This window comes from Clytia hemisphaerica, unplaced genomic scaffold (genome assembly GCF_902728285.1).
Source record: "Clytia hemisphaerica strain Z4C2 unplaced genomic scaffold, Clytia hemisphaerica genome assembly, whole genome shotgun sequence".
In the NCBI taxonomy this organism is placed as follows: Eukaryota; Metazoa; Cnidaria; class Hydrozoa; order Leptothecata; family Clytiidae; genus Clytia; species Clytia hemisphaerica.
Genome location: NW_027104364.1, coordinates 518,906 through 531,328, shown reverse-complemented (window position 1 = coordinate 531,328; position 12,423 = coordinate 518,906). Strand labels below are relative to the sequence as shown.

Sequence of the window (12,423 nt, the reverse complement as noted above, 5' to 3'; positions counted from 1 at the left end):
GAGCTAGTGAATTTTGTTTTCTTTTAAACGAAACCTGTTTTTATTACTTTAATGTTTTCAGTAAAATCAAAGGTTACATCCAACACATTGTTTTGTTTGTAACTTGATCATCAATACTATCTAACGTCAAATAACCTTTTCAAGTACGTTGCTATGGATACAAGAATTTTTACTGCAAGAAGTTAAGCAAGAAGAGTCTCTGTGTGGAAGAGCATCAGTCACACACCATCAAAAAAAGTCGTTTGTTATTCCATCTAAAGCAGACATGTGAAGGCTTTTTAATAACATCTTTGATGATACTCGCTGCAGCTTCACAACAACAACACACACATCAACATGCTCTTAACATCTTTCGCACGCAACCTGGTACGCAACAACCGCTGTCTGGCTGCAGCCATCACTTCAAGGAACTCTTCCACCGTACACCATGACAATAAAGCAAAAAATGAAAAACTGATTGGAACAGATAAAATGGTTAAACAGATGGAACGCATTGATGGTATGATTATTGTTCGATATATATGAAATCCAGCATATTTTTTTCCAAGTCTTTTTCCAAGTCATTTTCGAAGAAATTTTATTTTGTCGGTTTTATTTTTCGTGATTTTCTGCAACCAAATTTTGTATTCATTACTGTGTACAGATTTAACTTTCAAAAATGACGTAACCAGCAGTCTTTTTTATGTCAGCATGATCCGGATTTTTTGGAATCTTTCATTTTCAATTTCAGGGAGAATTTTATCTAACTGCAGGTCTGAATATCGTGTTAAGCATCACTACCAAGGCAAGGTCAAAGGTGTTGTCTTAGACTGGGCTGGTACAGTGCTTGATTGCGGTGTTTACTCTCCTGCCATCGTTTTTATGGAAGTTTTCAAACAAGAAGGTGTCCCTGTAACAATAGAGGAAGCACGCGAACCCATGGGTACGCATAAAATGGTGCATATTCGCCGCGTCACACAAAACGAAAGTGTCCGAAAAAGATGGTTTGAAAATCTTGGACGGTATCCAAATGAAGACGATGTCAAGAGAATGTTCGATAATTTCATCCCAATGCAAGTAAGTTTTGTTTGTCTAAATTTCACAGGTTCTGCTATATAAAACTTTTCTCAAACCCTGGTTATATCTATCTAAGTAGAGGGTGAACTAACTTATTGGGTCACGTCACTAACGTCACTGATACACTCTTTTTTTCTTTATAAGAACCAGTAGATTCTTGATGCTGTTCATATTTTGTTAGCACTTTCGCCTCAAATTGTTCTTATCTAGCAGGAAACTCTCGGCCCTCTCGAGCCAGCGAAGGCTGAGGGTTTCCTGGCTAGTTCTTATCCTGCTCACTAATAGGATGAAGTCGTGCTTTTTTTAGGCGTTACACCCAATTTTTACTACTTTGACCCCTAAATTGCTTGAAATTGAGTAAATTTCAGGCTCAGCATTGTACTTAAATTTTGAGCCTACATGTTTCTTTTTTTATAAGCAAGTGTATGCCCCTTGGTCAGGCTCGGGTATGGTTAAGTTCTCAAAGCATCTAGGCATAGTTTATGCTTATTATAGGCTTAAGAATCATGCTTATGATTCACCCCGAGCCAAGTTTTTAATGAAATTTCAGAAATTTTGTAAAAATTTGTTCAGATTCTGGAAGCAGTGGAATATTAGCTATCCGTGAAATGTCTTATTTTTTACTTGACCTCTACCAAACCTTTTTAAACAGATAAAAATGACCACTTGAAAAATATTTTAGGCTGACATATATGCCCATGTTATGTTTAGGAATTCTGCAAATCTGAGCCTTCATATGCTTATAAGCGTTATGCTTATAAAAACATGTAATTGTTCTTATAAAATTGTTCTTATCAAAAAATAGTGTATTAATGCTCTTGGACGGCCTATGAGAAGCTAGTGATTGTATTAGGCTTGTGAATATTTTTGGGCCTGTTGTTGTCTTGATAAAAGTTGAATTGTTTTACTTCCCACGCTGATATCGTCATTATATGATGAGTTTTCAAGTAGTAAACAACATTGATAAGTGATAAATTGTAAATTGTTATTGTCTTGGCTTCGTCACTTGTACGTGTCTTGGAAAAAAATGTGCAAAATGAGCTAGCCTTTTTTTATACCTTCACATTTACACCCCTTCAAGAAACGAATAACAACAATAACAATAGAATAACCCAAATTGCTCATACTTTGTGACCAGCTTCTTTTACATAGTAATTTTTTGTGATTCTTAGTCAATCCGACATATGACAATGGCATTTGAATTGACTTTCGCCATTTTTCATAATTTAATTTACATTTTGTCCCGTTCGTAGTTACCAGTCAAACATGAAGGGGGTGGCTAAAGGATGTGAAATCTTCTTACTTCTCAAAAAATCCAATGGGGTCTTCAGAAAATTCTAGTGTGTATTCTCCCTATCATTGGAGGCGACAGTAATTATATTTTTCTCAGTGAAAATACTTTTCTGGACATTTTTCCACCGGGTGTCTTGTCAGTGATACGGGGGTGTAAAATATAACATCAGAATTTTCCAACCTTTTTAAATATTTCCCGTTTTCCAAAAGGGAAATATTTGTTAAAACGGGCTTTCTTCAGGTTCAGATGTCAAAACGCCTTCCGTACGCCCTGACTGACGCCCGTTTTAGCGCCTAAAGAAAGTAAATGCGATATCTCTTTTGTTGCTACTTGGTACTTTATAAGATTGAAGGCAATATACCTTTCGGTAATTAGTTCATAGAAAGTAAACAAAGGATGGCGAAAAAGATGAGTATATTTATAGACTATATTTGCTCCGGCCTAGGAGCCTTAAATTCTCTCTCGTCCGACGACGACGACGCTCAAGACATTTTTTGTTTGTTTATCTAATCCGATGATCTATTCCGATTTAATAAAAACGGATTACCTGATTCAAATAATACTGTGATTTGATTGGCCGAAAGTATTTAAGAAAAAGATGGCTGCCGAAAGTGGACTAGTTGACTGTGTAGCAAATCTCAGTGAAAAATTGATAATTTTCATCATTATTCATGATGTTTTGGACATGATTTATGAGAAGTTTGATGCATACTGGCTCTCTAACAATGTGGAAAGACTTTGGAGAAATTTTGGCCATGAATCGTCTGCTGTGTGCTGATCGAGTGCTTAAAAAATCTTGCATATGGCTAACCATAAAATTTGTTAAAATTCTGTTGGTGTAACTTGACAATGAAACTTTCAAACACACATCCATTGGAATTTAAAAGAGAATACTAAAATTACTACATTACAGTGAAAATTTGAAAACGATCTGAGTAGTTTTTGTGGTGTTATGTTTATGGCTGAAAATGATCCTGTTTTGTATTCATCATTTTAGATCATTTTATTGTTGACTGGCGACCGTTCCTTTTGATTCTTCAAACCCGACACATATTTTTTACAAACATATCACTATGAGAATTCAATAAAGGATACTAAAACACAATTCCTGTGTAAATTTGAACAAGAATGGAGAAATTTTCACAGTTTTATGGCTGAAAATGATCGTTTTTGGACTTTTGTCGTAATTTCATCGCGGCTGGCGACCGTTCCTTTTGATTTTTCAAACCTGACACAGATTTTTTACAAACATATCGCTATGAGAATTCAGTAAAGGATACTAAAACACAATTCCTTTGAAAATTAGAACAAGATTGGAGAAATTTTTGCAGTGTTATGGCTGAAAATGATCGTTTTTGGACTTTGTTGTAATTTCATCACGGCTTGCGACCGTTCCTTTTGATTTTTCAAATCCGACACAGATTTCTTACAAACATATCACTATGAGAATTCAGTAAAGTGTACTAAAACACAATTCCTGTATAAATTTGAACAAGATCGGAGAAATTTTCACAGTGTTATAATAACTGAAAATTATTTTTTGGACTTTGTCGTAATTTCATTGCGCCTGGCGACCGTTCCTTTTGATTTTTCAAACCCGACACAGATTTTTTACAAACATATCGCTATGAGAATTCAGTAAAGGATACGAAAACACAATTCCTTTTTAAATTTAAACAAGATTGGAGAAATTTTCGCAGTGTTTTATGGCTGAAATGATCGTTTTTGGACTTTGTCGTAATTTCATCCAGTTACATCAATATGCCTTCTTACCTGTCTTTAAAAATTTAAATAAAAGTAATCACGGAAAAGGACGCGAAAAAAAAAGACATAAGTGTGAGAACAGAGTAATCAAACTCGTTAGAAAAAGTACCATTAGAAGTCATAAAAAATCAACCTGAATAAATGCAATCGAAATTCCAGAGGACTTCATAATTCCCCAAACAACATTACATTACTATGTCAAACTCCCATCACATAAATTTTACAATTACGTCAGAGTAGACTACGCTCGCCACCGAAGAGGTTTATTTGGAAAGGGTAATTATATTTTATTGTTCGCTTGTTTTTTAAAGATTTGCCAAGTTGGAAAAGTATGAATTTCTTTGTACATATTTTACCTACCCCAAATATTTGGGACGCTGAGTTTTAAAGGAATGGTCAAGTTGAAACGAACGATAAATGTATCAAGGTCTGTTTTATTTACCCCCTGGTGACTTAACAAAAGAGACTTAACTCGATGTTACAATCCAATTATTGAAAGTTTGTATCGGCCTTTTTATAATGAGCGAGACATACGTTCTCTGATTACGCAATTTTCATATCAACATTTTCGAGGCATTTTGATGTAACTGTCATCGCGGCTTGCAACCGTTCCTTTTGATTTTTCAAACCCGACACAGATTTTTTACAAACATATCACTATGAGAATTCAGTAAAGTGTACTAAAACACAATTCCTGTGTAAATTTGAACAAGATCGGAGAAATTTTCACAGTGTTATAACTGAAAATTATTTTTTGGACTTTGTCATACTTTAATTAGGGGTAGGGGGTAAAAGTCGGTATCTTCAGATCTTCTTCGCCTGGTGTTTTTTCTGTTCCATATAATGATAGAAGACATTTAAAAAAATTTTTTTTAAATTTTATGCATTTTTGACGAATTCCAGCCCAAAAAACTGCCTGGGGGGGGGGCTTTTTTACCGAAAAATCAGCTTTTTTAAGGTTTATTCTTCATATCTCTTCCAAAACTTGCTCAAATTCAAGATTTAGTGTTTTTTTATGAAAATTTAACCTATTGTGAGGCATTCTGCGCGATTTTTAAGGTCAGAAGTCCAAAATTGGCGGAACCCCCCTGGGGGTACTGATTCGCACTACAGGCAAAAATTGGAAAAAATGGCATTTTCTGGCCTTTTCATGCCTGTAAATATGTCAAAACTATTGCAAATCTTATTTTTCTCACTCGCTGTACTAAATTTTATGAAAAAACAACAAAATAATCATATTGGATTGAAAATTGTGCCTGTTGGAGCCCTAAACGAGCTGTTTTAAGCCAATCTTGGGTAGAAAATGCTTTTTAAGGCCAATTTTGTAAGTTCATAAACTTTAAACTAATTGATTCACACCTCTGAAATTTTCAGAGATGGAAGTCTTCAATAAAGTCTTTAAGCAAAATGATTTTCAATATTTTCACTTTTTTCAAAAAATCATAATGGCGTCTTCAAAAATCGCTTTTTAGCAAAAAAATCCTATTTATCAAAAAAAAAGCATTTTTTAAGGCAAGCTTCTACAAATTGAGTTTAAATGTTGATTGAAATTTTTTTTACAGTGATAGTACTCTGGAGATACTCCAGGGAAATCAAAATCATTTGGGTCTGGGATGCGTCTATGTCCCCCATTATGGAAATAAAATCCCTGCTAAGAGCCATTTTTCAGGCAAAAATCCAAATTTGGACTGAAAAAATCTCTAAAATGACAATAGGCATGGGCCTGAATTTTCTTGCAGTTATAGTATTCTGGTAATACTGAAGGAAAATCAAAGTCATCTGGGCTTGGGATTTGGGTATATCCACCATTTTGGAAAGAAATTCTTGCTAAAATGCAATAATTTCAATCAAAATTCCAATTTTTGACTGGAAAAATCTTAAAAATGGCAATAGACATGAACCTAAATTCTTTTAGCAGTGATAGTCTTCTGGAAATACTCCAGGAAAATCAAAATCATTTGGGTTTAAGATTTGGGTATATCTGCCATTATAGAATTGAAATTTGTGCTAAAACTGGCTAAATTGCAACGTACAAGCAAAAATATTGCATTTTAGCAAGAATTTCAATTCCAAAATGGTGGATATACCCAAATCCCAAGCCCAGATGACTTTGATTTTCCTGCAGTATTACCAGAATATTATCACTGCAAGAAAATTCAGGCCCATGCCTATTGTCGCTTTAGAGATTTTTTCAGTCCAAATTTGGATTTTTGCCTGAAAAATGGCTCTTAGCAGGGATTTTATTTCCATAATGGGGGACATAGACGCATCCCAGACCCAAATGATTTTGATTTCCCTGGAGTATCTCCAGAGTACTATCACTGCAAAAAAAATTTTAATCAGCATTTAAACTCAATTTGTAGAAGCTTGCCTTAAAAAATGCTTTTTTTTGATAAATATGATTTTTTTTGCTAAAAAGCGATTTTTGAAGACGCCATTATGATTTTTTGAAAAAAGTGAAAATATTGAAATTCATTTTGCTTAAAGACTTTTTTGAAGACTTCCATCTCTAAAAATTTCAGAGGTGTGAATCAATTAGTTTAAAGTTTATGAACTTACAAAATTGGCCTTAAAAAGCATTTTGCTACCCAAAATTGGCTTAAAACAGCTCGTTTAGGGCTCCAACAGGCACAATTTTCAATCCAATATGATATTTTTTTGTTGTTTCTTCATAAAATTTAGTACAGCAAGTGAAAAAAAAAATAAGATTGCAATAGTTTTGACATATTTCAGACTGAAAGGCCCAAAAATGCCATTTTTTCCAATTTTTGCCTTGTAGTGCGAATCAGTACCCCCAGGGGGGTTTGGCCAATTTTTGGACTTCTAACCTTAAAATTGCGCCAGAATGCCTCACAAGGTTTTAAAATTTTCATAAAAAACACTACATCTTGAATTTGAGCAAGTTTTGGAAGAGATATGAAGAATAAACCTCAAAAAAGCTGATTTTTCGGTAAAAAAGCCCCCCCAGGCAGTTTTTTGGGCTGGAATTCGTCAAAAATGCATAAAATTAAAAAAAAAATTTTTTAAATGTCTTCTATCATTATATGGAACAGAAAAAACACCAGGCGAAGAAGATCTGAAGATACCCCCCAAAAAAGTTACTCTACCCCCTACCCCTACTTTAATCGTAGAAATTTTAGCGAGACTTATTTTAGCGTATATTTAAATAGTTAAATTTTAGCAATCTGGCGATTTGGTGTGTTTTAGCGAGAGTTATTTTAGCGAAAATAGGGAGAACTCCCTAAAACGCTAAAATTAGTCTCGCTAAAATTTCTACGAATAAAGTAATTTCATTGGCTGGGGCGACCATTCCTTTTGAAGATTTTTCAAACAGGAAACATGTTTTTTTCCAAATATACCACTATTTATAACATACACACTATTGTACCATTTTATTTGGTTTATCCTACTCTTCCAAGTATTATCCCAACAGAAAAAATAATGCTTAGCTCAAAGCCGTGGCCTCTAATTTAGGCTAGTTTTCTCCCCAAAATTTCATCCGGACCAATCAAATCAACGGCGCATCATGGCTTTGCTATTGGCAAGTTTAGAAAAAAATTAATTTACAAGAACTTGGAAATATCATGGAGGTATAAAGAAACAGGAGAAGTATGCTATTGTAACCATGCTCGCCCTACGATTAAAAAAATTACGAGGTATGCATGCTCATAATCTCATATATCGTGCATTTTTAATGAGCTCTTTTGTTGATAGGTGAAATCTTATTGGCTAACTTAAGTGTTGGAAATAAGATGAGACGAGATTCATTGTTTCTGACATTGGTGTAAGAAAATATTTGGATTAAAAAAAGGCCTGTAAACTTTGCAATCCTTCATCAAATGACAAGATTTTTCGATCAACATTTTCTTCAAGGTGAACTCTATTGCTTAATACTTTCCTCCAAAATTCTCCAGCGACTTTTTGTCCACAAATTGGGTCTGAAATTGTGTGTGCTTATACATAACTTTTTATTTTCTGGCTGGAGAAAATATCTTTTCAAAACAAAATTTAATGGATGACAAAATTAAACGCAAACTTATTTCGTGGAGCTAAATTTTATTTTATTCTCGTATATTAGAAGGCTAGAAATCTTCGATGCTGATAGTAAGAATGTTCAGAGCAAACTTGAATTCTACTAAAAAGTCGTATTTCTTCGGGCGAGCCTAGAATTTCTTTTGATTTATTACATAAAAGAAATCAAAAGACTTTAACGACCAATTACCGACAAATTCATCTCCTGTCTTTCTTTATACCTCTATGGAAATATTCACTTCTAAATGTTCATCTCCTTTAGCTCCAATTTTGAACTTTTTAGTCGAGGATGAGTGGGCGGGGTTGGGGTTGGTTCTTTAGGCAAGAAAGTGCATGTGTAATCACTTAGAAGAGCTAAACTTCCAACTGGTTTATTTATTTGTTAAGATTATTTCTCATACTCGCTCTGCAATAGAATTATTACTTTGCTTTCTGATCTGTTCTGATTAGTAGTTTGTGGGCAACATTCTAACACAACTAACTCAACAAGCTCATCTTTCACATCTTTTAATCTCTTAAGCCGGAGCTTCCAGCGCAGCTGGTTTATTATTTTTATTATAAGCATCTACTTTATAAGAATCAAATCAATATCTCTTGATTGAAGGCAATATGCCTTTCGGTAATTAGTTCTTACAAAATAAACAAAGTATGGCGAAAATGATGAGCATATTTATTTTTATCATAAGTGTCTACTTTATAAGAATCAAATCAATTTCAGAATTTTTGGTGTTCTCACTGTGATAACATGTGAGTGATAACTTCTCTTTTTGAGATGTGAGCGACCGTCTATCCCATGTCATCTCAAAAGTAAAGTTGAAACCAAGTTTTCTTCCTCCGACTTAAATTTTATCGATAGAACGAATTTAAAATCTACACATGCGTTATTTTGCTTACTTAGGGATATTTCGAAAGAAAGTTTTGCGAGGCATTCTTAGCGACAGCTACTTGCTAGTATATGTCAATAATGACCTTAATTTTTAAGGAAATATTTAGTCGCAATTTTCCGATTATTGTTATGACTTAAAACTTTCTCCTACTTCATTTAGCTTGAAGTGTTGGAAGGTTATTCTGACATGATCGAAGGAGCAGTGGACACCATTCGTTACATGCAACAAGAAATGAATTTGAAAGTTGGCTCCTCAACAGGATTCACTACTCCAATGGTTGACATCCTCAAACGCGTAGCGGCTAAACAAGGTTATTTCCCTGATGCAATCGTCGCTGCTGATGAGGTTCCACAGGCTAGACCCTATCCTTTCATGGTGTGGATGAATTGTATTAGACTGGACGTCAATCCCATCCAAGCTGTGGTGAAGGTTGACGATACGGCTGATGGTGTGAGTGAAGGGATTACGGCTGGATGCTGGTCTGTTGGCCTCGCACGAACGGTAATTATATTTTTTGGTTCTTTTCTCAAACATTATGAGTGTTTGTTATAGTGTGCAGGACCTAGGGAACCAATGTCAAACCAAATTTAATTTAATGGGTATGTTTTTTTCTGCCTGACACAAAAAAATATCTCATGAAGTTGTTGTTCTGGGTGACTCAAAACTAACTATACATGCGTTTCCCCTGGGAGTAGCCTTCAAAATAGTCGTACTTAACTCCAAAATACTACAGCAGGGTTTCCGAATAGTCTAGCTGCCATTGTTAACAAGTTCATACGTTGGCCATAAAAATTCACGGAAATCTTTCAGCCATCAATTAGTAGCTTTTCAGTAAATCCAGGTTATAATAATAAATTATTTTATTCATCACAACAGGGAAACTACGTCGGTCTCAACCATCAAGAGATTGAAGCGCTATCAACCGAAGACTACGAGCGCCGTCTTCAACGGTCATATGACATTCTCAGCCGCGCGGGCGCTCATTATGTTATCGATACCATCAACGATCTCCCTTCTGTGATCGAAGATATTAACAGAAGGTTGGCAAGCGGTGAACATCCATGAATTGAAACTAGCCCCACCGCCCAACAACGAACATTAAAAAGAAACTTAAAAGACATTTGTACATACTAACAATGATTTATTTTGAAAACTTTCAAGAAATTAATTGAATTTATAAGACTTAGATATTTATTTTTTTCTTTATCTTCACCAGCACTGAACTTTAAGTTCTGTTTAAAAAAGTTCATTATCCTGTCCCATTATCAAAAATCGACTTCTTGAAATAATGTCAAAACATTGAATTCAGGGCTCCTGTGGGTTTTCAGAGCTTCAAAAATTCAGTAAAAGGATTGAGCTTTAAGTGAATTAGGCTCTCCTCGGGGTACCTAAGGCACTCCCCAATGGTCGCATGAGGTTCCGCCCCTTAACGTAAATGTTTTTTAGGTTTTTTCGAAGCATTTTGATATAGAAAATAGGATGGGGCATGGTCAGATGGTCCCACTTGCTGAAAAATTGAAAATTTTTGAGAAAAACCTAATTTTTTAGCCAATTTTCATGATTTTGATGACGTCACAGAAATAAGAATTTGAATAACTTCTAGTAGGTAAAAGCCTTTGACTTCAAATTTTCACCAAATGTGTAAATCAATAAGAGGAAGCGATTCAAGAAAAAAAAATTAAGATTTTTTGCTGACGTCAGCATATTTCAGCAAAAACGGTTTTTTTGCGAATTTTGCTGACGTCAGCAAAAATTGAAAAATTTTTTTTCGTAGATCGCTTCCTTTCGCCGATTTACACCATTGGTGAAAATTTGAAATTAAAAGCTTTCTCCAACTTAAAGTTATTCAAGATTTTCTTTTTATGACGTCATCAAAATGGGGCAAAAATGAGGTTTTCTCGAAATTTTTCAAATATGGAGCAAGTGGGACCATCTGACCATGCCCCATCTCATTTTCTATATCAAAATGCTTCGAAAAAACCTAAAAAACATTTACGTTAAGGGGCGGAACCTCATGCGACCATTCGGGAGTGCCTTAGGTACCCCGAGTCGGTTATTTTTAGTTCCATGGAAAATGGGAAAATGCACAAATCTGTGTAGATTTGATATATTTTAAAAATCGTGTACTGAAAACAAGAATTTCCTATTTGCAGATTCATATAAACAAAGCCACCTAAAAACGTCGAATAATAAAGCTCTGATTGGCTGAGGCAGGCAAATATTACCTCTTGCTTTGGATATTTTGAAAAATATGTCTATGTGTGCAGTTTTCTTCATGAATCTGCTAGTAATAGAAAAATTGTGTATTTCGATTTTAAACTCATTGAAGGTTTACAAAAAAAACTGAGGCTTTTAAATTCAAATTTGATAGGCCCACAGGGCCAAAAGGAGAAGTCTGACTTGTTTTGTTAAGAGACCATCTTGTGCTTTTTCACGAAAGTCCTTTGCTTGGGTTTATCTTCCAATAAAAACGGTATGTCCTTTTTGTTAAGTCTGGAACAAAAAAATTGTCAGTGCAGTCCGTACTAACAATTTTAAACATTTCCTGGAAATAAAGTAATGCTTTCGTCGGAAAATAATTCTGAGGGCATTGATGTAAGTTTCGAAGGTTAAAAAATTATAAAAATTTAAAAGCCATGGTAAAATACACGAGTCCGAGCATGGAGATTTCATTTTTTCGAATTTAAAGCTTTTATTTTTTTTAATATCTTTATCTTTTAAGCTCACTATTAGAACTAATTAATGAAATTTCTGATTCTTTTGAAGCAGATAAATACACCATTGGTGTCTTCATTGACCTTTCAAATCTCAAGCAAGAAAAATTATGAAGCTTTAAGAATCGTACCACTTTTGGGCGGGATGACGGATTAAATCTAGTGAAATGATTTCCACGTGGTAAGTTTTTCAAAAGCTGGCTATGATTTGATTTACAGTCCAGCCTACCCTGAAAACCATCAGAGACAGGGCAAAGTTTTCATCAGAGTCTGTTGTGAAAACCTGGTGGGTCACGCGTTTCGGGAAATAAATGGCTTCATTTCTTTAGTTTTCTCGCTTTTCTTATGGGCTTCAAACTCCTCAATGATTCTTTTGCCAACCTCTCGTTCACTGTATACCTTAAGTTAATAAGTTAGTAGATTAATTCTGGATTCAATTTGGCGAATAATGACGGATTTTTTAAATTTTGCCAAAATTCGCCAAATTTAATCCCCGCCAAAAAATAATCCATTTAAAATAAAAGATAAAAGTTTTGAATTTCAGAATCTGTATCAAAATATTCAAATTTTCCAGAAGTTTTGACCAAAGGAAAATTTTGGTCGCGCGGCGCGGCGCGGGCGCGCAGGGCCAGGAAGGCGGGACTTGGTTTTCATTTGGATATGCTAGCGCTTTAGT

At 34.7% G+C, this 12,423-nt stretch overlaps 1 protein-coding gene across 1 annotated transcript; it reads left to right on the top strand.

Moving 5' to 3' along the window:
• Positions 1 to 124: 124 nt before the first annotated feature.
• On the top strand, positions 125 to 10,219 carry LOC136818371 (phosphonoacetaldehyde hydrolase-like). The gene is made up of 4 exons (XM_067074708.1): positions 125 to 499; positions 731 to 1,056; positions 9,193 to 9,534; positions 9,910 to 10,219. Exons 1-4 carry the CDS (start codon positions 337 to 339, stop codon positions 10,096 to 10,098), a joined length of 1,020 nt encoding a protein of 339 aa, XP_066930809.1. The 5' UTR covers positions 125 to 336; the 3' UTR covers positions 10,099 to 10,219.
• The last annotated feature ends 2,204 nt before the right edge of the window (positions 10,220 to 12,423 follow it).